This window comes from Nothobranchius furzeri, chromosome 14, assembly GCF_043380555.1.
Source record: "Nothobranchius furzeri strain GRZ-AD chromosome 14, NfurGRZ-RIMD1, whole genome shotgun sequence".
In the NCBI taxonomy this organism is placed as follows: Eukaryota; Metazoa; Chordata; class Actinopteri; order Cyprinodontiformes; family Nothobranchiidae; genus Nothobranchius; species Nothobranchius furzeri.
This window is the reverse complement of record NC_091754.1, coordinates 37,101,686-37,127,499: the sequence shown is the minus strand read 5'-3', so window position 1 is coordinate 37,127,499 and position 25,814 is coordinate 37,101,686. Positions and strand designations below refer to the sequence as shown.

Here is a 25,814-nt window from a genome sequence, read left to right as displayed (position 1 = left end):
GCTTTTTCAATCTTGTGTTTTAATGCTGACATTTTAATAACAGGAGTCCATGATCCGCCTCATGCTCATGAACCGCATGCCTCCAGATCCCATCTCCCTGAAGCTCCTGTACTCTCCAGGCCTCATGTACATCATCCTGCCTCTGTAGTGAGGCTGCTCGTACATCAGCCAGTGGCCATCCATCACGTGGCAGGACATGCAGCCAGACATACGGTAGCGGCCCATGATGGAGTCACAGTCGTCCATCATTTCATACATCTGACCACCAAAGTCCTCCCTCTCATAGATCCTCATCCTGAACTGGCCTCGGTGCTGTAAATATAATCGACATATTAATCAAAGAGTCTTCTTTTAAACCTTCATTATCTCTCTCATATGTTTAAGGTTTAATACCATGGGGATCATTCGACAAGACTGAATGCAGTCACTCATGCCCATACGTTGGTAGTCAGAATACTCTCCTCTCTTGACAAAGAACTGGTTTCCCATGAAGTTAGTTTGGTCATAGACCATGAAGCAGCCACTCTCCACTCTGCAGGAGTGACATCTGCTCAGGTAGGGGGACATGTCGGGACAGTCACTGCTGGTCTCATAAGAGCGACCCTGGAAGTTCCTCTCCTCGTAAAAGATTATCTGGAAGAAAAAAATGTTTATGATGCATCATTGAATAATTTAGACCTGCTTTCTTCTTCAAATTCTAAACAGAATAAAATTATTAAAAGACATGAGTGAAACACCTTGCCCATGGTCATGCCTACAGTTACAACCGTGTACGTTCAAAAGGACTGCTCAGTTTTCTACATGTTCTCTTGCTGCTTTTATACCCGACCTCCCATCCAAAGGGTACATGACCCTATTGTTCAAATTCCTGACTGAGCAACATGCAGCAGAGGTCCCCACACCCCCTGCTCTCGATCATTCTAGTTTAAAGGGACCTTTAACATATTAATTTGCCATGGTTGCACTTATGAGAGGAGCCCTGTTTGTATTGTATTTGTGGCTTAATCACAGAAAGTTGTCGAAGTATTTTTATTTCAGGGTAGCTCCAGGTCTGACAGTGAAATGTAAAACATTTTTAATGCATTTTCAGTTCAATTTAATGCCAGGTCCATGGCTGGAAATACATATCATACCCACACACACACAAACACACACACACAAACACATCATATATATATATATATATATATATATATATATATATATATATATATATATATATATATATATATATATATATATATATATATATATATATCAGCTTTTGACTGGGATGGACCCATTTAATCAACATGCTGTACTCTTTATGAACCTGTTTTTAAAAGTGCCTTACAACTGGTTACAATACATATGTAAAATGAAATACTTTATTGATTTGACTATAATTGTTATCAGCCTGTACTCTAGTCACAAAGAGACCATACTTCCTACTAACGTAAGTTTTTTTTATCTCCTCGTACCACAAAACACTGAAAACTGTATATAAAAATCTTTTTTTTTCAATTCAGAAGGAACTAAATATGTTTTAACAAAAAATGGCTAACAGTAATATTTGTTTTAAAAACATAAGTGAACGTTAGAGTTTAAGTTGATTGCTACTTGATTTTGTCCTCGCGGAACCATTGTCTTACGCTCACGTTCCGGCCGGACATTATTAGTAGAAACACAACAATGGCGGCCAGCTTTTTAAGATCTGGGCGACTGGCTTCTCTCAAGGTAATCATTCCATTGGTTGATTTTTATTCTAAACGTGGCCTTGTTTATACGAAAACGCGAAAAGACGGTTTGTTGAGAATCGTGACGTAGTTCCCGCTCCAACACGGCGCTAACAGCTGACCATCGTGATGACCTCGGTCTACAGAAGCCGTGTTCAGATTAAACACTCCGATAGCGTTATTTAAGACTGGAAAGTATCGTGGAAGATTCCGTTCATTTATCTGGTCTATCTGTGAAAGCTGAATCGAACCTTTTGAGCATAATTATCTCGTGAGACCTTTATGACCTATCATGAGTGTTATGTGGGTTTGGGTTGGGCTAACCCAGATAAACCATCTGAAACGGTGCTTTTGAGCGGAATGACCAGTTGAATCTCAGAGAACCCATGAGTGCGAGTGACAGCATGTGGTATTCTCTAAACCACTGGAACACACACGTCCACAGCGTTCCAGTTGAAAGCATTTAACCCAGACTCCTGGTGATGCTCAGCCACTATTTCTGCAGGCTTGAAGTGAGGTTCTCATAAGAAATCAAGATGTGAAAATGAGCTGCTCACATGTTTTTTTTTTATCTCTTTTTGAGTTTCCAGCTCTGCTTGGTGGTTCGGTTGGTAGATTCGTGGCCTTGCAGCAATACCTTTCTGCATGGAGTTAGCATGTTCTCGCATACATGTGTGGGTTTTCTCTGGGTGCTTTGGTTTCCTCCCACAGAACAAAAGTAGACATGTTGGGTTAACTGGTGACTCCCTTGGTGTGACTGGTTGTTTGTCTCTGTGTGTCCCATGGAGACTTGTCCCCACCTCTCACCTGGTGATTGATGGAGTTAGACACCACCATATCCTCGTGACCCTAGTGAGAAAAAACTGGAGTGAGAAATGCAATCTGGACACAATCACAACTGATCAAAAGGCAGTGCAGGTAACTCATAGAGGCAGGATGTTTAACTCAGACCCAGCCAGGTTCCTGTACCAGTTTCTCACTCCACACGACGCCATCAGTAACAGGATATTTCTCTTGTCAACAACGAACGAAGGCGAAGACACCCAGAGTGTCGTCCCCTTACTGTGTGTTTATGCTGTGACCACAAAACAACCAAATGTAAGGAGAGGCCCCGCTTCAAATATCTGTTCTGCTGTCTAGTGTCTCCAGGTGGACGGCTGGGGCGCGCTGAGGAACAGCCCGGCTGTTTGGTTCTGCTCCCAAGCTAAAGACTCAACAAAGCCTGTGAAGAAGACCAAAGCTGCAGCTAAGAGTAAGAGCCAGGCTCTGTGTGTGTGTGTGTGTGTGTGTGTGTTAAATTCCCCTTACACCTGGGTCAGAGTTCGCTTTATAAATCACCAAGTTTGTATAGAAAATGACTTTTGCAACCTCCAGACTCCATTTTGTACATAAATGATAGTGATGTGTCGGTCGCGAATGAACCGTCTCTATGAAATGAACGACGGGAGCCCCACCCCCTATTTTTGGTGAGGCGGGGAAGAGGGAGGACCAGACTCAGACAGACACACAGCAGAGCATATGCGGGCGGAGGGAATGAGGAGAAGGAAAAAGGGGAGCGAGAGAGAGGAGAGTGCGATGAAGACGGTGAGAAAATGAGCGCCAGCAATCAGAAAGTTGAGATTTCTTAAAGTGTTCAGTTAATAAATCCATATAAATGATAAATATTTGGTATATTGCATTTTTTTTACATTAGTAAATCATTTTACATATACAGGTGCTGGCCAGTAAATTAGAATATCATCAAAAGGTTGAAAATATTTCAGTAATTCCATTCAAAACGTGAAACTTGTACATTATATTCATGCAATGCACACAGACCAATGTATTTCCAATGTTCATTACATTTAATTTTGATATTTATAGGTGACAACCAATGAAAACATCAAATCTGGTATCTCAGAAAATTAGAATATTCTAAAGGCCAATGAAAAAATGTTTGTTTCTCTAATGTTGGCCAACTGAAAAGAATGAACATGAAAAGAATGTGCATGTATAGCACTCAATACTTAGTCGGGGCTCCTTTTGCCTCAATAACTGCAGTAATGCGGCGTGGCATGGACTCGATCAGTCTGTGGCACTGCTCAGGTGTTATGAGAGCCCAGGTTGCTCTGATAGTCGTCTTCAGCTCCTCTGCATTGTTGGGTCTAGCGTATTGCATCCTCCGCTTCACAATACCCCATAGATTTTCTATGGGGTTAAGGTCAGGCGAGTTTGATGGCCAATCAAGGACAGGGATACCATGGTCCTTGAACCAGGTGCTGGTGGTTTTGGCACTGTGTGCAGGTGCCAAGTCCTGTTGAAAGGTGAAGTCTGCATCCCCATAAAGTTGGTCAGCAGCAGGAAGCATGAAGTGCTCTAAAACTTCCTGGTAGACGGCTGCATTGACCCTGGACCTCAGGAAACAGAGTGGGCCAACACCGGCAGATGACATGGCACCCCACACCATCACTGACGGTGGAAACTTTACACTGGACCTCATGCAACGTGGATTCTGTGCTTCTCCGCTCTTCCTCCAGACTCTGGGTCCTTGATTTCCAAAGGAAATGCAGAACTTGCTTTCATCAGAAAACATAACTTTGGACCACTCAGCATCAGTCCAGTCCTTTTTGTCCTTGGCCCAGGCGAGACGCTTCTTGCGCTGTTTCTTGTTCAAGAGTGGCTTGACACACGGAATGCGACACCTGAATCCCATGTCTTTCATGAGTCTCCTCGTGGTGGTTCTTGAAGCGCTGACTCCAGCTGCAGTCCACTCTTTGTGGATCTCCCCCACATTTTTGAATGGGTTTGTCGTCACAATTCTCTGCAGGGTGCGGTTATCCCTAGAGCTTGTACACTTTTTTCTACCACATTTTTTCCGTCCCTTCGCCTGTCTGTTAATGTGCTTGGACACAGAGCTCTGCGAACAGCCAGCTTCTTTAGCAATCACCTTTTGTGTCTTGCCCTCCTTGTGCAAGGTGTCAATGATTGTCTTTTGGACAGCTGTTAAGTCAGAAGTCTTCCCCATGATCGTGGTGCCTTCAAAACAAGACTGAGGGACCTTTTAAAGGCCTTTGCAGGTGTTTTGAGTAAATCAGCTGATTAGAGTGGCAGCAGGTGTCTTCTATATTCAGCCTTTTCAGAATATTCTAATTTTTTGAGATACCAAATTTGGAGTTTTCATTAGTTGTCACTTATGAATATCAAATTTAAATGTAATGAACATTGGAAATACATTGGTCTGTGTGCATTGCATGAATATAATGTACAAGTTTCACGTTTTGAATGGAATTACTGAAATATTTTCAACCTTTTGATGATATTCTAATTTACTGGCCAGCACCTGTAGTTTTGCATTATTTTTGGTGATAGATATACTTTACGCAACAGAAAATCTGAGGAGCCACTTGGGAGCCAAAAGAACCGGCTCTCTAAAAAGAGCCGGAATTCCCATCGCTAATAAATGAGTTTATTAAATGAGGCCCTGATGCTTTTTCCAGTGCTGGAAGTCTTCTGCTCTGAAATAGGAGTAATTGAAGCTACTAGTGCTTAAAGGGGCATTATGGAAGTTTGACAGCCAAAACATGTATAGAAATAATAAATGTCTTCTTCATACATTCTCCTGCAATGCCCTGGTCCTGTAGAATGAGCCCTGGCATTTTTACTGTGATTGCATGTTTTTCTGTAAAGTCACAGAAAAAGAGCTGCTCGGGTCGAGCAGGCTGCTTCATGCACGTTCACGCTCAGGCATAGCCCGTAGCATTTGCTATCTGTAGCTTTAGCAGCAGAGAGAGAGGTAGTGCCTTTGTCGCTGGACCCTTAGCTACTTTCTGTAGAACTTTCTTCTAGATATTTCCTGCAAATTAGCAACAAAATAGCCATTTTCGCTCTGAACCGTTCTTTGGTTTGGCGTTGTTTCAGGTGTCATCAAGGATATAAAAGTTACAGATACAAATGACATCACTGGCGCTTTAGCTCACCTTGTAAGACGTTGGACTCTCGTGCAGAAGACCTGGGTTCGATTCTGGGTGTGAACATTGTTTATTAAGAGTTTATTTTTTTACATTAATGGTATATTTTTTACAGTAAGATGCCCAAATTGTTATTTGAGACTCGCCGAATGGCATTGAATTCACGGATAAAAAAGATGTGGGTTCAACTTTCATTTTGGAACAATTTTTCAAGCAAGGGAAGGGAATGATCTGAGCATGCAGGAGGACTGACCCATCATAAACCTTTGTCGGCTGTGCTGAAGAGAAATGTACAGAACCAAATTATTTAATTAATTAGCTGCGCGTTCTCCTGTCCTCTGTGCCACACACACACAAGGAACTGTCTCAGCTGTTATTTTCGTTAAGGAGTGTGCACGTACAGCATGCACGCCTCGAGCACGAGCCTACTATTGAAACTGTCGTTACACTTTTGGCCTGAGGGGGCAATCGCAAGCATAAAAATTCAAAAGTCCGTAAAGTCCCTTTAATGCTGTAACAGGATGTCTGAATAAGCAGCTGTTTCAGTTTCATGAAAAGCATATAAAAGCTTATTGATGTTTTTAGGAGATGTCATTTTAAAAATAAATAAAAAATAATTATGCAGGATGGCAGATGACAGATATGAAACAGATTATTACGTGACTGTTGAGGTTGAAGGTTGCAGGTTCGAGCCCCCCCACTCAGTTTGTCACTGTCATTGTGTCCTTGGGGAAGACCCACCTTGCCTGCTGGTGGTGTTTGTAGGGACTGGTGACGCGTGTGTACTAGGGATGGAGATATTGACCGATCTGAATGGTGGTTCTTTCATGAAGTTAACGATGCGACTGCACCGGTAGCTTCAGTGTCGGGTACAACTGACGGCTATATCTCAGTGTATCTTTCCATGCGTGTCTCTTGTCGGTAAAAACCACGGTTACGTCGATTACTCCTTAGTTTACCTGCTGTGTCTTCATTTTTTTGAGGTGCATTGAACGTTTTCATTTTTTTATTCTTATTCTACACACAAGAATAAAAAGAATAAAATCAAAAAAGAATAAAAAATAAAATTAAATAAAGAACGTCTCATCTCTTTCCAGGGTATCCGCGGATCCTTAAAAAGTCTTAAATTTGCTTTTCCAAATTTAAGGCCTTAAAAATCCTTTAAAATGACAAATAATCCTTAAAACCAGTTTCCAAAGGTCTTAAATTACCAAAGACTCAATAAACAAGATTCTTTTATTTCTATAAAAAATTTCGTGAGTTTCTAGTTTGTGTTCAGGATTTTTTTTTGTGTTTGATGTTGGCGTAAGCGGAACCGTACACATTCAGTTGGTTGTGAAAGGGGGCTATTTTTAGATGAGCACATTAGCTGATTAAGCTAGTGGGAGCTTGCGCCATGTGGAAGTTTAATGGTAACTGGATGGCTAATCCCACGTTTGCAACATGGTTAGCACTGGTTCCAGGCAATAGCTGGAAATTATAGCTTAAATATATTGTTAAAAATTGCTTAAATTTGGTCAAAGTGGCCCTAAAAAAGGTCTTTAAAAGTCTTAAATTTGGCACCCATAAACCTGCAGATACCCTGTCTTTAAGCGAAAGCCAGGGTAGTGAGTACTGCACAGCCACAGTGGGAGCATATTTGTACATTTGTATGTGCTTCCTGTCTCCACTTACCAAAATAAAATAAACTTCTCTGTGACACGGTCTCTGGTTTCTGCAGCAGCAGATTTTTAAGAGCATTCTTATGGATCTGTGCATCTGAAGCTTTGAGGTCATTTAAGATGATTCCTGATTATTGTAACATTTGTACAGATCTAAAAACTCCAGACAGAAGGACCTTTTGCCTTTAACAGTGGTTCAGAGAAGTCCAGTAAACAGCTGAGGTGAACTCACATCTCCGTTCTTCTCCAGTGTTCATGGTTCTCTTAAAGGAACAGTAACTTTAGGCTCCAGCAGCTCTCACCACAGCCCCTTATGGATCAGTACAATATTAAATGTTATGTTCAGATGCTTGCAGTGTTGCATAATAATGTAACTATCACTGAGGAAGTGTGTTGGCTTTTCATGTTGAATTTATGGATGAATCAAAAACAATAGAGGATCAAGTACATCCTTCACAGAGAGGGAACATGTGGTAATGCTTTAAAACCAGATGTGGGCTTGTAAATTCTTTATGTGTTGAATCGTTTCAAATCGCATCGGGAGTTGCATCGAATCGAAAATCATTGTCAAATCATTAATGAATCGTGAGCAGGGGTGAATCGTATTGGCTCGGGGTTTCATCGTATCGCCAGCAGCATATGGAGATACGAATCAAATCGACCTCAGATGTGGGGATTCACATCCCTACTGTGTACAGGGCAGATGTGGCTACAATGTAGCTCATCACCACCTGGGTGTGTGTGAATGGGTGAATGACTGATTGTGTTGTAAAGCGCCTTGGGGGGTTCCAAGACTCAAGAAGGTGCTATATCAAATACAGGCCATTTACCATTTATGTGCAGGTTGGTCTCTGTGGGTTCTTCTCGTCGGCCCACCAGAACCTTGATTTCTCCTCCTCCTTGTCTTAATGAAGGCTTGGCGTTTCTACCTGGAGATCCTGTTTCCTTCAGCTGATTGCTTACAGCTTATTTCCAGACCTGCCCCTGTCCTGTTTTGGTTGTGTGGATCTATCCATGATTCTGCACTAACTTTCCTTCCGCTTCTGGTCGGTAACTAAGATGGTGCCTGCGCTTGGTGTAGCCGCAGTCACCGGCCACTTTTTCAAACTTTTCTCCACTAACCTCCTCTTTTCCACCTTGCTCCTGTCTGCGATCCTCTTCAGTGGTGTCCCTGCTACCATCTCCTATGATCGCCAGACTTTTTTGTCCTTTCCTTCGTTCACAATCGCCCAAGACGCACCAAGGACGTACCTTCCTGTTTGTTAACCTGAGTAACGCACTGGCCCGGAGCCAAACGACAATTCCAACCAGGGCGCCTCCAGCGATGTTTATCTGGTCCCGGGAAAACGTCGGAGGAAAAGAGGTAAACGAGCAGGAATCCAGGTGAGAATAAGACTTCTCTTAAAGCGTGGTTTATCTAGTAAATATCGGCGTGATCTTCTAGCTTCTTGTTCTTTGTTTGGTGTCTTGAGCGCCACTTCCGCATTCCTGCCAGACCGCGTTAAGGCGCGGTTTCTCCGTCCAAGTTTTTTAAGGTCGGTTTATCCTCATTCCTCAGTGGTTTCTCCTCCTGTTCCCTGCATAAGTGTTTTTTATAAACACCGTAGATCTAACCCTGCTAATTTACGTCCACTAACTCCAGCTGTTTCTGTAGTTTCTGATTCCTCCACTTCACTCAGCATGGCTCTAATAAATACCCGCTCTGTTAACAATAAGTCCTTCCTGCTCAATGATCTAATTCTCTCTAAAAACCTGGATTTTCTGTTTCTGACTGAAGTTTGGCAGCAAACATCTGATTATTCTGGTCTGATTGAACTCTACTTGAGTGGTTATTCTTTTCCTAGCCAGCCCCGGGGTTCTGGTTGTGGTGGAGGCCTAGCTGTTGTTTTCAGAGACTATCTTCCATGTAGCTCTACAACCTCTGGTCACTTTGCATCCTTTGAACTGCAGCTGATTAAAGTCGGGCGTAAGAACCCGTTCTACTGTGCTGTTGTCTATCGTCCACCTGGTCCAAACAGTTCTTTCCTTCAGGAGTTTAGTGACTTTCTATCCTCCTCTGTGAAGCTGTCCAGACTGGTGATTGTTGGTGACTTTAACATCCATGTTGATGATCCCTCCGATCTCTTTGCCATGAATTTCTCCAGCCTTATGGACTCCTTCAGCTTTACCCAGTATGTTTCTGGCCCCACACACACCGGGGGCACACTCTAGACCTTGATTTTACCCTGAGTCTAAATGCTGATAGTGTTTGTCCTGAGGACGTTTATGTTTCAGATCGCCATTGCATTTTCTTTAACTTGTCAGTTTCTGCCTCCCCACCTCCTGCTCGCCATGGTCAGTTCTCCATTTTCTTAATGAGAGCACAGCTAGAATTTTTTCTTAACATTCTTTAACATTGTAATGAAAATACATTTCTGCTTCGTTCTGCCAGCTCATGACAAAGTCTTTCAAAAATAAATCATTATGTGGATTCAAACAATAGTTAACCATAGCGAGATCTGCAATAGTGCTCTCAGTCCAATTTTTGAAACGTCATCTTCACGCCTTTTAGCTATTATTTAATTTATATCAATTGTCATTATTTCTTAAGTCCAGGCTCAATCATAGTTTTACAGTACATCTCAGCCTCACTTCGTTCCTGAAACTTTTTTGTCTCTTCTTTAAAAATTTAGATCAGCGTAGCTGGAAAGACCATACCGTGTCTCACTCCTGCACTCTTCAGTTTAGCTCTGATCTCCCAGAAACCGGCCCGTTTCTTTGCCATCTCCTTTGTCAGATCCGGAAAAATCTTTAACTTCATTCCTCGTACTTGTAAGACACGTTTCTTTTTCATCACTTCTATAATCTTCTCCTTCGTTGACAACTTTTGCAGGCGCACAACCATCCCTTCCTGCAGTGAACCCTACTCCCTGGTTTAACAACAGCCTTCGCAGCCTAAAGCACCAATGCAATAAAATTGAGCGCTTGTGGAAGAAAACCCATCTCCACGTCCATCTGCTACACCTAAAGGATCTTCTGACATCCTTTAACTCTGCAGTCAGAGACGCTAGGGTTTCCTATTTCTCCAACCTGGTGTCCCAGAGCAAAGGGAACCCCAAGGTGCTGTTTAACACCATCAGCAGCATCGTCTCTCCTGCCTCTCCTACAGCCTCCATCCACTCTGTTGCAGACTGTGAGAACTTTCTGTCTTTCTTTGTGGACAAAGTCAATAAGGTTAGATCTAGCATCTCTCCTTCAGCCTTATCGCTGCCTCTCCCGACTCCAACCAGGCCCATCATCCTAGATAGCTTTGCTCCTGTTTCTTTGCCTGAGTTAACCAAACTAGTTAACTCTATGAAGACCTCTGAATGCCCCCTCGACATCTTACCCTCATCTTTGTTTAAAAGTGCTTTTCAGTCCATCGGTCCCAGCGTGCTCTCTATAATTAATGCGTCTCTGGTCAGGTCCCTGCTTACTTTAAGAACGCTGTAATCCACCCGCTTCTTAAAAAACCGAGCCTCGACCCCTCTCTCCATAGCAGCTTCAGACCCATCTCTAAACTTCCGTTCATCTTCAAGATCTTGGAAGAGGTTGTGGCTTAACAACTCACAGCTGCTCTTGATGAACATAACATCAATGATAGCTTCCAGTCAGGTTTTCGTACAGCTCATTCTACTGAAACAGCTCTTCTTAGGGTCTCTAATGACCTTCTGACTCACAGTGATGTAGGGGACTGTTCTGTTCTGGTCCTGCTGGACCTGACTGCAGCCTTTGACACTGTTGACCATCACCTGCTACTGGAGAGGCTGAGAGACTGGGTAGGCCTATCAGGATCTGCTCTGGAGTGGTTCTCCTCTTATCTTTTTGAGCGCTCCTTTTCTTTGGCCGTCTCCAAGTTTAGGTCCTCCACCACCTCTCTTACACATGGTGTCCCACAAGGTTCTGTGCTGGGGCCTCTGCTCTTCCTCTATCTGCTTCCTCTTCAGCACATCCTGAGCTCCTTCAAAGGAATCTCCTACCATCTTTATGCAGATGACATCCAACTGTACATCTCCTTTAAGCCCCATGAGATGTCTAAGCTGCAGCTGTTACACACCTGCTTAGACTCTATCAAAACCTGGATGGCTGGGAGCTTTCTTCAGCTGAATGAAGATAAGACTGAGATCCTCATCTGTGCCCCAGACAAGCTGGTTCCCAAAGTCAGAGACTCTCTTGGTCAGCTTGCTTCTCACATCAAACCTTCCGTCAGGAATCTTGGCGTGACCTTTGACTAGGGTTGTCACGGTAACCGGTATAGCGGTAAACCCCGGTAAAAAAGTTGACAATAAAAATAACCGTCCAGTTTTTAAAAAACTATATTATCTCGGTGGGTTTACCGTGGCCGCGGTTTCGGCGCGATGACCCTTACCAGCCACCGTCGCTTCAGCTGAAGTTCCCGCTGCGCGCACACGCACTTTTTAATTTGCAACGGCACCAAAACTTTGAAGCTGAAATAACGGCCGAAGGAGGCGACGGCAGCGCCCAGGACATCCATCAGCCCTCAAAGAAGACTAAATCGGAAGTATGGGCATATTTGGGATTTCTGAAAAATGCTGAGGGACAGTTAATAGAAGACGGCTATCCCGTTTGCAGAACGTGCAGGAAACAAGTGTCTGCAGAAGGCAGCAACACTTCAAATCTCATGGCACATCTGCGTGACGATCACCCACGTCTCCACAGCCAGTGCAAGGTAAGATAACATTAGCATTTTAGCTGAAATGCATGACGTGAGGACTTTTGGTTGAGGGAGAATGCAACGAGTCACTATAGACTGCAGCCGCAGCGTCCTCTGCCAGCATTTAAACCGTGTCACGGACACCCTGTTGCTGGATGAAGCATCTTATTTGTTGATGATGAAGAGAAATATACAATTAGTTCCTTGTCATGGATTTGTTTACTTATTCAATGCCATTTATACTTGAACATTTGGATTTGATTACATAGTGTAGTAGTTATTTTAGTAATTTGTTTAAAGTGGATATTTATTTTAAATACATATTTTTTAAGGTTGACTTGTACAGCGCTCAAGTCAAGTGTGGACTGGAGTTTTAGATTTTCATTTTGATAATGAAGAAAACAAGTATATGAGAAAACAAGTGGTGTTTCTTTGATTTGTTTACATATTGTTTATGTTTTGAATGTTTGGATTTGTATAATTTAAACCTGCACTGACTACTGTAACATGTTCCAGAAAAAGAAGCTATTTGTTCCTTTACTTGTGAAAAGTTGCACTTTTGCTAAGGCTTTGTGTTATTTTAGGTTTAATAAACACTGTTAAACCTTTTCAGAACTATTTCAGTTTGTGTAGAACAGGACTATCAATGCTTTCTGAACATATGCAACACCGTTTAAAAAATACCGCGATAATACCGAAAACCGTGATAATTTTGGTCACAATAACCGTGAGGTTAAATTTTCATACCGTGACAACCCTACCTTTGACCCAGCTCTCACCCTGGATTCTCATGTCAGTTCTCTTGTTCGCTCTTCCTTCTTCCATCTCAGGAACATTACAACGCTGAGTCCCATTCTGTCCCGCTCTGAACTTGAGACAGTTCTCCACACCTTCATCTCCTCACGCTTAGACTACTGTAACTCTCTTTTCACGTGTCTGAGCAGAACCTCCCTGAACCGTCTACAGGTGGTTCAGAACGCCTGTGCTCGGCTTCTGACCAAGTCCTCCAAACACACCTACATCATCCCGCTTCTCCTCCAGCTTCACTGGCTGCCAGTCAGCTTCAGGGTTCATTTCAAGATCCTGGTTCTGGTCTATAGGACCTTACATGGACAAGCACCATCTTACATTGGTGATCTTCTTAGTCCCTACACCCCCAGCAGGTCCCTGAGGTCCAATGACCAAAGAAATTATATTTTCGTCTTCTTCTTCTGGCTGTTTCCTGTTAACCTGCTCAGTGTGAATATGATCTCTCAGGTGAACTCCTCCCATTTGATTCTTCTAACCTTTTGTTACATTGGTGATATTTGAAGCCATATAAAAGTCTGAATGATGTTCGTGTTTTTAATATTGAGGACAATCTGTGTGAAACGCTAACGTAAAAAGCCATTTAATGCCTAAACATTTGACTTTTTACCTGCTCGTGTCCCATTTATCATTTCCCTGTCGCAGCAGCTGCAGATGACCGGTCGGCCCTGCTAGCCCACAAGACTGCAGTCTTGTTTCCTGTTAGGCTGTCAGAGCCCGGGGCTTTGTCGGTCCAGACTCCAGGAGAACCCGAGGCACCAATCAGCTCTTCTGCTATCGCTGAACCACCTGACCTGACTGGCTTCCAGCATGCCGCCCAGGTTGTTGCCGACACAGCTCCTCCCGAATCCCCCCCAGCTGGAGGTGTTCAGGTGAACAGTAAAACCTCAGCACCAGAAGAGGCTCCGGCTCTGGTTCCAGCAGCAGACGATGCCTTCCCAGCTGCCACAACCCCTGATGAGTTGTCTTCCTCATCATCAAGTGACTCTGATTCAGACTCAGATTCGGAGGATGAGGAGCTGGAAGAGCAGACTGATACCAGGAGTTCATCATCAGAATGTATAGAAGCTACTCTACTAGAAAAGACACAAGTCCAGGACTTCAAAGGTACTGAAGGATGGGCTGATGCTGAAACCAAACACGAGGCAGCAGAAGCAGTTCCGCCTACAGTGAACCCAGCCAGTGTTGCTCCTGAAGAGTCAGGAAAGTTAAGTCCTGAGATCGGTGCTCCTACACGAGGGGCAGCAGAGGCTTCCAGGTCAGAGGTCCATGCTGATGTGGCAGAAAGTGCTTCAGTCGTCACCGTTGCTAAAAACAAATCTCCAGCTTCAGATGTAACCCAGGCTGATGTTCCTGTGGAGGTCATGAAGAATTTCATAAAGGATCCTGCAGAACCAGTGGTAGCCTCTACTGGAGAGTCTCAGGATGGAGCTGCTGTGAGTGCTGTGACATCAGAGAGTGCACCCGCTGAAGCTCTCGCTGCTGCCGTTTCCATTCCTACAGACAACACAGAGGAGCTGTTGGACCCTGCCCCGGTTTCAGCTGAAGCTGCAGAAGCACTCGCCGCTGCACCTGCTGCAGCACCAGCTAAAGCACTCGCCGCTGCACCTGCAGAAGCACCAGTTAAAGCACTCGCTGCTGCACCTGCAGAAGCACCAGCTAAAGCACCCGCTGAAGCTCTCACTGCTGCCGTTTCCATCCCTACAGACAACACAGAGGAGCTGGTGGACCCTGCCCCGGTTTCAGCTGAAGCTGCAGAAGCACCCACTGCAGCACCAGCTAAAGCACTCGCTGCTGCACCCGCTGAAGCACTCGCTGCTGCACCCGCTGCAGCACCAGCTAAAGCACCCGCTGAAGCTCTCGCTGCTGCCGTTTCCATCCCTACAGACAACACAGAGGAGCTGGTGGACCCTGCCCCGGTTTCAGCTGAAGCTGCAGAAGACGAGCTGCAGGCCGAGACTCCTGCTGAACAGCCTAAGGGTACATACCCCCCCACCCCCAATACATAAATACACCATTCTCTCTTTGTGGAGAAATTGTCGCTGGTAGCTTTCTGGTGTAGGGCATCCACGCTGTCACACCCTCAGCTTATTTAACCATGTTTGGACGCTGGTTCGTCACTAACTAACCTCTGACCTCCTTTAGCTCAGCCTGGTGGATTCTGCATGAGGTGGATGCTCATGTCTGACTGTGCAGGTTTTCTTTTTTTAAAGCACTGATGACCTCTGCTCTCAGATGTGCGCCTGACCCTCTCATGTCATGCTTGGCTGTTTCCTGCTTCACCCCAAGAACATTCTGATCGTGTTTCTTCTGCTGTAATGGCTCACTATTAAACTCTATGACTGGAATGTTCTGCTGAAGACGGCTCCTTACTGCTGGTTGCAGCGGTGGGGTTGGACTGCTCCAGCTAATGGTGTGTTTAAGCAGAACCCCTTGTTGGAGTCTGGGAGGAGTTCAGAGAGAACGACTGTAGATGTTTTAAGTTCCACATCCTGATCTGGTTTTGGACCATAGCCTTTGGTTAAAGTGGCGTCCATCATGTCTCCACTGCCTGTGAAATTCTGCTGCTTTTTATTAAGATCCTACTCATTTGTTCTTAACCTGGAGGTTGTTGACGAGTGGGGATTAGTAAATGTGTTTGTCTTGAATTGTTTTGATTAGAGTATATTTATTTAATCCTGTGTGATCTTTGGTTTTCTGCCCCTTTTAGAGCCCGTGTCATATGTTAGTCTTTTGTAGATGTTGTATTCACTTCTTACAAACACGAGCCCTGATCCCTTCCACCCCATGGGATCAGCCCTACGAAGCCAAAGCTCTGCTGTCACTTCTGATGGTTACATGTAACTAACCTAACCGTTCTCCTTCCTGCAGAGGCAGCAGCAGCAGAAACTCCAGCGCCCGAGGAGCCTTTTGACAACAGCACGTATAAAAACTATCAGCACCACGGCTACACCGCCTACACCTTCGTAGACCTGGATGTGGCGATGGCCCAGTATCGTCTCCCCCAGCCTTCCTCTGGCAGACCCTCACCCAGACACTGAGCTGAACCTTATGTTTAATGTTAATGTGATTGTCCCAAAACCTAAGATGTGATTAAAGTACACAAGCTGATGTGATGCACGTGTGTTTGATGTAAATGTTTGTTGGCCTGATTTGAGCTGAATAAAGAGAAGCTAGCTTGTTTTACTGGGATGACCGGCTGCGTGTGTGCAGCCCAGCCGCCTGGCTGTAGATGTGTGGAGGAGGATGAGGACAACATGGTGCAGAGGAACCAGGCTGCAGGACGTCATGTCTCCGCCCGCATCATACATATACATGAGGTGAGCGCCACTGCGTGCCCTTGCGCGATGACGCAACAGGACAACTGCGGGTCCCGATTGCTGCAGCCGCTTGTCAGTGTGACGAAGATTGGCACTCAGGTAAGCTGTCACTCAAAATCCCTCTTTTTCCGTTCCCTATCAATCAAACAATCTGGGCCGCTCGCAAAAATGCCCCGGGGCGAGGAGCGTGGACAAGGCGGCGGAGGGTGGTTTTTAAATGGAAGCAGAAGCGGCAGCGCTACGGAAGGAATAAAAAAATATATGCAAGGGAGGGAGGGTAAAAAATATGTCTGCTTGTTGGGGGCAGAGGAGGATTGTGTAAAGCAAAGGGCGAGCACTCCGAACGAGGCCCAACATGTTAGCGCGGAGGGAGGGGAGGGAGACGGCAGCTGTCCCTGCCTGTGTGATTGATTGATGGGGAAGGATTTGAGAAGAAATCGTGCCAGCCTCGTGTCCAGTCCTCTACTTGTTGCTCTTCACAGCTGATTTAAACTAGAACGTTTAATAAAACCACTCTGATCGGCGCGAACGGGACTGGGGCTGTCACATTAAGCGGTTACACGGCTCGCTGCATATCAATCCGCAGCGGGGTCTTTTTCGCTGCCAGGCTTGCTAGGTTAGCATGTTTTTATTTTTAAACTCCGGTTATTCCGCCTTGCAAATATGGCGCTCTGCATCTAGGTTGCACCATTGCAGCAAGTAAAACGTAATAAGCACCAGGTCCCCCCGCGATGGCTACAGCTAGCGCTAGCTCCACCAGAGCTAGATGAGCTAACGCTAGCGCTACAGCACGGCTCCGTGTGAAGGACAAACAACCGTTATTGCTACCGAGCAACTTTGTTAATGGATGTTTCAGTCCTAGAAGGTAGCCGGCCCAAATAATGACATTAATACTTCTCTCTTATCACCGCCTAAAGCGACACCGACTAACGGCTAATTTATGGTGGGTGTGTTGAGTTGCACCGGAACGCTAACAACACAACACGGACCAGCGTTGGGGACATAAACATAAAACACAAATACAGATGAACGATTAGTTTGTCATTAAACCACCAGTGATGTTGAAATTGAGTTATTTGTTCATCAGCACATTCTTTTGCAGCTGTAATTCATCTGGCACTTCATACGCATAAACCCAGCATGTCCTTCATCTTAACTAGCCTACTAAGCTAATGATCTTTGTTTGTGAGGAGAGGATGACTGACACGTTTTGTACCTGCACTGATGGCAGTTTTACTGAACTTGTGTATTGTGTAGGTTGGCTACCTGTCCCTGCTCTCTATAATGCCCCAGTGGTTGCCGTGTCTGCAGTGAGCGTGATGGCAGCCCAGTCGGTTTCCATAGACAAATACCCAAAGGGAGAGCAGCAGGTGGGTGCAGGGGTGACCCGAGGGTTTGCACGACCTGCTCCTAGTGTGGCTCCAACACAGCAGTTCAAACAAGTCACCACAGTAATCACATCAACATGCTCGCTGCACTCAGCTGATCAGCTACTTCATCTTAGTCGTGATAAATAATAAGAGCAGCCTTGACTGTGCTTACACACACACTCAGCAGACATTTCTTTTAAGAGTTTGTGTTTTTATTTTAAAATGTGGGTGCCAGGACCTAAAAGAGACAGTAAACCTAAGTGATGATCAGCAAAAGTCGCATGATTGGTGATGAATTTGTTCTTCTGTGTGGTGTCTGCACAAGTGCATGGCGAACACGTGTTAACGGCACAAAGCTCATCCCCCAGGTCGTGATGGTGCTCTGCTCACCCGGCACAGTGTTCTCGTTAACAATCAGGTCCTGGTAGTTGCTATGGTGATGCTAAGGTCTTTATAGATATGAAATTATGTCATCAGTATTTCATAACACTGAAGAAGTGGGGAAGCCATCACTATGATCCATGAGGTCATCCTAGGATTCAGACCAAGGCTGGAGAAATGCCCTCACGCTGAGGTATGTGGTGGAGTCGGACTCCTGGACCACTTCTCTACTCGTGCAGGACGAGACTCGTTAGTGATCTTACTAAAGGAGTGCTAAGCTTCGCTGTGTGGCAACATGCTGAGTGCTGTGGGACAGTGCACAAGGACCTGATTAGATGTTAGGAGCCTTCGTGTTTCTCCTGTTAAACACTGAAGAAAAGCACAAAAACAAGACTTTCTTCATCCGGATGACTTGTTACTGATCTAAAACGGCGTCCTTGCTGAATAGCTCAAGTTTATAAACACCTGACCTGCCATCTTTTCTTATTACGTTTACTTTTACTGATCAAAGAGCATTTACAGATGCTGTGAGTCTGGCTGAGTTTATTTTACGCCATGTGACTCCGACGGCTCTGTTCTTGCGCCTCTAGCATCACATGATGCTCTTTGTGTTTTTGTTCCTCTGCTTTTCCCGTGTTTTCTTCCTACAGCTGCGGTTAGTTAACTTTTCTTCCCACTTGTGTGTTTCTCCTGTTCCTGCAGATGCAAAGTGTGTTAAAGGTTGACCACTCGGAGCAGAGCTTTGCAGAGGTCGAGGTGCCCATGCCATCACCTGAACCGCAGACCCCTATGGACGCAGACAAAGCATCTATATATCGGTAGTGATGCTAGCTCATCTGTCATCTCTAACATTTGAATTTCTAAATTGAGTCGTCGTTGCGGGGGTGCAGTCTAACGGCGTGTTTGTTGGTGCACCTTTACCAGGCACCCTCTCTTCCCTCTGCTGGCCCTGCTGTTTGAGAAGTGTGAGCAGTCCACTCTCAGCTCTGATTGCATCACCTCAGCCAGCTTTGATGTGGACATTGAGAACTTTGTTCATTGTCAGGAGAAGGAGGGGAAGCCCTTCTTCAGCGAGGATCCTGAACTTGACAACTTGGTGAGCTGCACAGTCCTCTCAGAGGTTTGGCTTTCATGCCTACCTCGGGTGTGTTTAGGACCCATTTTTACTTTGTCAGAATTTTCTAGCACAACTTCAACACTTCTGTCTAAAACAGCAAGGATCTCTTCATATGGCAAGAGTGTATCCCAGAGCAGGGGGGAGAGGCGCACACACAGGTCACACCAAAGTGGTGTTTGCTGTAGCAAGTCTAAAAGCATCTGTAGTTATCATCGATATATAAATATATGGACAATGGGTTTCCATAGGCTCCAATAACATGTTTTTGAAGAAAAATGGGAGGTGGCCACCACCGCCATTTTGACCGTGTCACGGGTTCCGTCAAGCCCAGACAATTCCACAAAAGGGAAGAGAGGTGGAGCTGAGGGTGGGGCTGTAAGGCTGGGATCAACTGACGACACCCGGTCGAACTAGCTACAAGCTAACCTGAAGCTAATGCGGAGGTGGGAGCTAAGCTAATGGAGGTAGCAACCTAGCTACAACCGTAGTTAACTGTGCACAACACCAGAGCTTCTGAGTCAGAGATACGCCGGGCTGACCGCTGGGGAGAACCGGGTGGAAAACATCGGTCTCCCGAGAGCTCCACAAGCCGATAGTCGGAACCCAGCTCCACCAACATGTTATATTTCAACCCATTTTCTAAAGTGCAGCATTGTGTTAAATGCACTGGGGTTTACCCTATTACATTTAAATTTCATGGTTAGACAGTACATGTTAAAATCTAAGCTCAGCTCGGCAGTGACCTAAAATACATAAATATAATTTTACTTACCGAAAAAATGAAGTGGATACTCCTTTGACGCTCTATTAGTGCAATTAATGCCACAGCAAGTCATTTTGTCCAACAATTGCACAAATAATATCCAAAAAAGAATACACAAACACAGAGACTCAAAATCCCGGAGCAGTTTCCAGGCCAGACCGAGGCTCTACTGAGGCCTTTCCACGGAGCTAGCTCTGTGGTCACGTGGGTCTGATGCTCATTAATTATACAGAATTTTAGGCTTTTAATACACTTAAACAGAAGAGTGAGAAAAAAATTCACCCCCCTCAGAGTTGTCATGAGTGTAAACTAGATCATTTAAACCAAAAATATGTTTTGGTACCAGGCTGTAAACATGTTTATTTCTGCTCTGAAATTGGTATTTTTAACATGGGAGTCAGTGAGGATTTGCTCGCTTCTGATACCAGCCCCTAGTGGATAAGGGTGGAACTGCAATTTTTGTCACTTCCGGGTTTGCCTCAATTTTAGAGCCGCATTGTGGGGGCCTGGTAGTTATCTAAAAAGAAGGAGCGGTCTGATTCAGACATCAGTGAGGACACATGCAGAACAGCAGCAGGCAGCTTACATGTTAAAGACTGAATGTGCTGTTCCTCTGATGTTGAGATGGTGAAAGCCATCCAGGTGCTGCGGATCCACCTGCTGGAGTTAGAAAAGGTGAGCGATCTGTGTAAGGACTTCTGCAGCCGCTACATCGCCTGCCTTAAGACCAAGATGAACAGTGAGACTCTACTGAGTGGAGACCCAGGTAGTCCATACTCACCCGCACACGGCCAGCCACAGAACTTCTCCCCCACCAAGACTCAGGTGTGCAATGTAAGTAGACGTAGTCAGAGGCACTCAGCGCATTCATGATGAGCAGCTAAAGCAACCATTGTTCACTATGCAGACCCCCAGCTCCATCTCCAGCGCCATCAGTCCCCAGGGTCAGATCGTGGTGCCTGCATCTGCCCTGCAACAAGGAAATGTTACTGTTACCGCTGTCAACCCCAACCAGGTGGTCACAGGTAGGTCGTCAGGACACGCCCCTCAGGTACGGGGCCGGCAACAAAAGGAGAAGTTCATGATGTTTGTTCTTCTTTCAGGAGGCACAGTTTACCAGCCAGTCACAGTCGTTACTCCTCAGGGCCAGGTGATGACACAGGCCCTGTCCCCTGGGACGATACGCGTCCAGAACAATCAGGTACTCGCCTCATGGTGCTGCTTAGAAGAGACAGCAGAGAGGGGACCTCACTGGTTCTCACTGCAGACTCTAGATGTCCACGGTGTGTGTGTGTGTGTGTGTGTTCAGCTTCAGCTGCAGTTTCATCAGGATCTGAACCTCTTCAATCATGACGACAACTCAACCAAGAACAAGCGCGGTGTTCTCCCCAAACACGCCACCAACGTCATGCGCTCTTGGCTTTTCCAGCACATCGGGGTGAGCGTGAACGCATCATATCCTGTGTGTGAAACGCCTGTCACCCTTTTAAAAGTGTCGACTGAATTCTCTCCCGTTCCTCCGTGCAGCATCCTTACCCCACAGAGGATGAAAAGAAACAGATTGCAACCCAGACAAACCTGACGCTGCTGCAGGTCAACAACTGGTCGGTTTCCATTCATCAGCTTTACTTGTCAGATGAGTCAGTCGTGTTCTCAGCAGAGCTGCTTTTCGTCACGGTGAAGCGTAGATGTTTGATGGCTTGTACATTCATCCAAATAGAAACCTGTAGATTTCTGAAGGACCAGACTAAAACATCACTCTCTATCTGCTCTGGTAAATCCCAATTGGCTGCTCATGATCACCTGACTGGTGTGTGTAGACCCAGTGTGTGTGACTGGTACAGACTAGAGCAGAACCATCATCAGACATAAGGATTCTCAGCCTGAGTTCATGAATGTTCCTGCTGAGGGAAACATCTTGTTTTGAAAGGTTTATAAACGCTCGGAGACGAATCTTGCAGCCGATGTTGGACGCCAGCTCTTCTGAAGCCCCCAAGACCAAGAAGAAAACTCCCCAGAATCGTCCGCTGCAGCGCTTCTGGCCAGACTCCATCGCAACAGGAGGCGGCACTCCGCAGCAGGTCGCCATGCCAGACGGTATGCCGCAGTAAATGTAACCACTCCATAACCAGGGGTTGCAGGTCCAAGCCCCGCTCAGTCTTTCACAGCTGTAGTGTCCTTGGGCTAGACATTTACCCTCCTTACCTGCTGGTGGTGTTCAGAGGGACACCTGTGTAGGACAGTCTCACTTCTGTCTGTACCCCAGAGCAGCTGTGGCTACGATGTAGCTCATCACCACCAGTGTGCGAGTGACTAGTTACCGTATTTTCACGACCATAGGGCGCACCGGGTTATAGGGCTCGGGACTCGGAACATATCAGTGCAAACCAGACATTGTGAAAATTATAAACAGCCAAAAGCACGCTTCACTTTACTGGTCTAGTCCTGTTTCAGACCTGGTTTAGAGCGCACGTGCACTTCCTCATTGCGTGCGCTGACGGCTCGTGCTCTTCTGATGCGCTGTGTTGAAGTTCAGAATGTGTTTACCGGTAGTTGATGGATTTAACCACATAAACTTTCCACATGAACAAAATCATGTGTGTGTTATAAATAGGCCTAAGAAAATAGTGTGATTTGAATTGTGTTTTATTAAAAAAAGGCAGCGGTAGCAAATATGAGTTCGGTTGTGCTTTATTTGAGTGCTATTAATTAATCATCAAATCATCAACGTCCTCATCTTCTGTATCTGATAAGAACAACTGGGCTCGAGTACAGTCAAACACGCCAGGTTCTCCCTCGTCACAGTCAGTCTGTTTCGTTGCCGTCCGTCTCCTCGTGAATGATGCCGGCTTTTGCAAAAGCCCGAACAACAGTACAAGTAGACACATTAGCCCAAGCATTTACAATCCATTCACAAATTGTGGTGTAACTCGCCCGGCGTTGCCTCCCGGTCTTCGTAAACATGTGTTCGCCGTCTGTCATCCATCGCTCCCACGCCGTTCGCAGCCTTACTTTGAACGCCCTGTTCACGCCAATGTCCAGCGGTTGGAGTTCCTTTGTCAAGCCTCCTGGAATGACAGCGAGCTCCGAGTTCATTTGCTTCACCTGTTTTTTCACACCGTCCGTGAGATGAGCGCGCATGGAGTCACAGATCAAATCTACGTTCGGGTCTCACAACAACACAATAGGCGCACCGCACCATAGGGTGCGGCGTACATTTTGGAGAAAATGTAGGACTTTTAGGTGAGCCTTATGGTCGTGAAAATACGGTAGTTGTAAAGTGCTTTGGGGGGTTGTAGAATTCTAGAAAATGCAACAGAAATACATACAGGCCATCTACCAAGATCTGCTTTGGTTGAGAACATGTCCAGTTTGAGCTGATGAAGGGATGGGATAGCCACCGCCCAGCGGGTCTGATCTAGCGCCATCACACTGATACATATTTACATACTTCACACCAGAGACACCTTTACACACACACACACACACACACACACACACACACACACACACACACACACACACACACACACACACACACACACACACTTGTGTACTGTGGAATGCCACCATATAAACAATGGGAGCCTCATATAGGACAGACAGCATCAGTAGGGGCTCCCTGCAGCACCTCTCAATCCTCCTGGGCTCTCTCTCTCTCTCAGGTACCATGGTGACGATGAACATGGAGGGTCTACAGAGTCTGACCTCCGATGGAGCCACACTGGCGGTGCAGCAGGTGATGATGGGAGGCCACAGCGAAGACGAGTCAGAGGACAGTGGAGACGAGGATGATGATGCAGACATGGCCAGGCTGGGCCTGGACCACAGTGACTCGTTGCAGTAGAGGACACGCTCTTTCTCACTCTGATCTACACACACAGGACGTGCAGACGTGGGTCTAGTCAGCGCAGACACATGAGGTTTACATCCAGCACAAACGTACAGCACCTACCAGAGGAGTTCTGTACTCTTCCAGCCCTCCTTCCTGCTAGCGTGTGTGTGTGTGTGTGTGTGTGTGTGTGTGTGTGTGTGTGTGTGTGTGTGTGTGTGTGTGTGTGTGTGTGTGTGTGTGTGTGTGCATCAGGAGTTTCACTTTTGAAACGGTTTTTTAATACGTTTATTCATGTAGGTGAGTGCACTTTTTGTATATTTAAGCTCTAAAATATAAAATCAGTTAGAAAAGAAAAAGACGTGTTGAGAACACCAGAAGCTACTTCGTATGCTCCGTTAATACATGTTGACTGATTTGTTTGTTTCCCTTGCCCCGGTTCCCGTTGAGTTTTCTTTTGGTTTTGGATGCCAACACTTGGAAGTAAGTTGTATACGTAACGGATCGTCTTCACTTTTGCATGCCTGTGTTTTGAGTAGATGTGCACACTCCTCCAGCTGACTCCACGGCTCCTGGGCCTCCGAGGGCTGAGCTGAGCACAAGTGGAGCGAGTGAGAAAATCGTAGAGATGCTTATTTTTCTATACAAACATATGGAATTAGTGTTTTTGTTTCATTTTGTGTTCCGTTTTGTAAGGAGTATTTATGTACAGATTCGTAATGAAACTTGGCAACCCTGTTTTTCAGGGTTCTTTGAAGTTTTCTAAAAACAGCAGAAGAAAATGGATGCTGATGAAATTGCTATTTAAATTGGTTTTAAAGTTACGATACTAACAAGGCCTTATCTGTGTTCTTTTGTAAAGACTTCTTACCAAGAAGCACAAACGTCTGACCCTTTGGTGAAATCGGTCAAAGAGACACTAAACTGCAGGACTAGGGAAAGCGACGGTTTGGGATTTCTCTGTGTTCTGAAACTTTGCTGTAAATCTGACAAATAACCTTTTGTAGCAGCCCGACTGCAGCGCTCCAGTCGTTTGAAGTACAGCTCCAGTTGGAGCTACATTGTGTATACCATACGTGCATCTTTGAATCGTTCCACTGGACTTGCATCAGCTCTGCCTTCTCACATGCACAATCCAGAACACTATGCTAACCACACAATCATGGGGCAGAAGCCTCTGGAGGGATGGTGTCAACCAGAACCATGTCAGCCAGAAGCAGTGGACATTTTGCACGCTTTTATTTCCATACATGTTCTCTATACTACATTGAAATGTACTTTTGGAATCCATGTCTCTGACCTGCATTAAGGACTGGGATGAAGCTCCACCGCTTCACCACTACAGATTCATGCAGGGAAGGATCTGAAATCCCTGGGTGGAGGTGTGATTACTGCACAAAGTGGGGTGCCTCTTGTTTGAATCACTGTAACATAGTGGACGACAGCTGCAGTAATCTGGTTTTTAGCCCTTTTGGTTACTTTTTGATGTGGCCTCGCAGAGCTTTGTTCTTCATTTGGGTTTGTCTTGCTTTTGATGAAGCGATGTTCACTGTTCTCTTGTCTGTTTTGCCTTAGAGCTTTATATTTTGGAATAAACAATGCCTAACTCTCCTCGTGTTGTAGCTTCTTCTCTCCATTCGCTTCAAGGACGTCCAGAGAGTCCAGTGTGAGACGGTTCTGAATGTGGTTACGAGGCAATGGGATGTCTGGATGGACCCAGAGGCGCGGTCACTGCTTCAGTCTTGTTAGTTATTTGTGCTTTGAGTAGAGAAGTTGTGATATTCTTCTCTCTGAAACAGACAAGGACAGTCCGAGTTAGCAGATCCGGTGGGATGTACGATCCAGCTGGAATCCTAAATGACCAGCTCTCCCACTCTTCTGAGAAAACTCCGATTCTGCGGGTGTTTTATAGTCGGTGCTGTGTTCTGTGCTGCAGTTTGCTCTGGGAGCAGCATCAGTGCAGTACGACGAGGACAGAAAGTTAATGAACAAACATCATTTACAGAGAAGCTGTGATGAGGAAAACATGTTCAGGACAAACTCAGACATCAGTTACAAACATGGAAACTGTAATTGAACTTTTTGCACCACCTCTCTTTGAAATGACCCACTGCACCATTTAGCAGTAAACAACAATATGTCATTTGGAAGCTTTTTGTTTACACCATTTTCTCCCCTGTGTGCTCCACTGTGCAGCCCACAGAGATA

The 25,814-nt window shown here is 45.5% G+C and overlaps 3 protein-coding genes across 15 annotated transcripts; 2 read left to right on the top strand and 1 right to left on the bottom strand.

Annotated features, from left to right (window-relative positions):
• LOC107389545 (gamma-crystallin M3) lies at positions 1–834 on the bottom strand. Its single transcript, XM_015965723.2, has 3 exons — positions 738–834; positions 394–633; positions 1–312 (listed from the first exon to the last, which is right to left on the bottom strand). The coding sequence occupies exons 1-3, from the start codon at positions 750–752 to the stop codon at positions 34–36; spliced, it is 534 nt and encodes a 177-aa protein (XP_015821209.1). The 5' UTR covers positions 753–834; the 3' UTR covers positions 1–33.
• A 773-nt stretch (positions 835–1,607) lies between these two features.
• ndufv3 (NADH:ubiquinone oxidoreductase subunit V3) lies at positions 1,608–15,939 on the top strand. Of its 2 annotated transcripts, none has more exons than XM_070544097.1 (4): positions 1,608–1,716; positions 2,856–2,967; positions 13,472–14,803; positions 15,695–15,939. In XM_070544097.1, exons 1-4 carry the CDS (start codon positions 1,672–1,674, stop codon positions 15,862–15,864), a joined length of 1,659 nt encoding a protein of 552 aa, XP_070400198.1. In that variant the 5' UTR covers positions 1,608–1,671; the 3' UTR covers positions 15,865–15,939. The 2 variants fall into 2 exon arrangements, with proteins under 2 accessions (XP_070400198.1, XP_015821210.1); XM_015965724.3 differs by having other exon boundaries at positions 13,469–14,803.
• pknox1.1 (pbx/knotted 1 homeobox 1.1) lies at positions 15,870–25,217 on the top strand. 12 transcript variants are annotated; one of them, XM_054747254.2, is made up of 10 exons: positions 15,870–16,242; positions 18,597–18,712; positions 18,819–18,990; positions 20,399–20,608; positions 20,682–20,799; positions 20,878–20,975; positions 21,084–21,212; positions 21,302–21,378; positions 21,705–21,871; positions 23,440–25,217. In XM_054747254.2, exons 1-10 carry the CDS (start codon positions 16,015–16,017, stop codon positions 23,619–23,621), a joined length of 1,497 nt encoding a protein of 498 aa, XP_054603229.1. In that variant the 5' UTR covers positions 15,870–16,014; the 3' UTR covers positions 23,622–25,217. The 12 variants fall into 12 exon arrangements, with proteins under 12 accessions (XP_054603229.1, XP_054603230.1, XP_054603224.1 ...); XM_054747255.2 differs by having other exon boundaries at positions 16,009–16,242; positions 20,399–20,599; XM_054747259.2 differs by adding an exon at positions 17,401–17,513 and having other exon boundaries at positions 16,114–16,242; positions 20,878–21,212.
• The last annotated feature ends 597 nt before the right edge of the window (positions 25,218–25,814 follow it).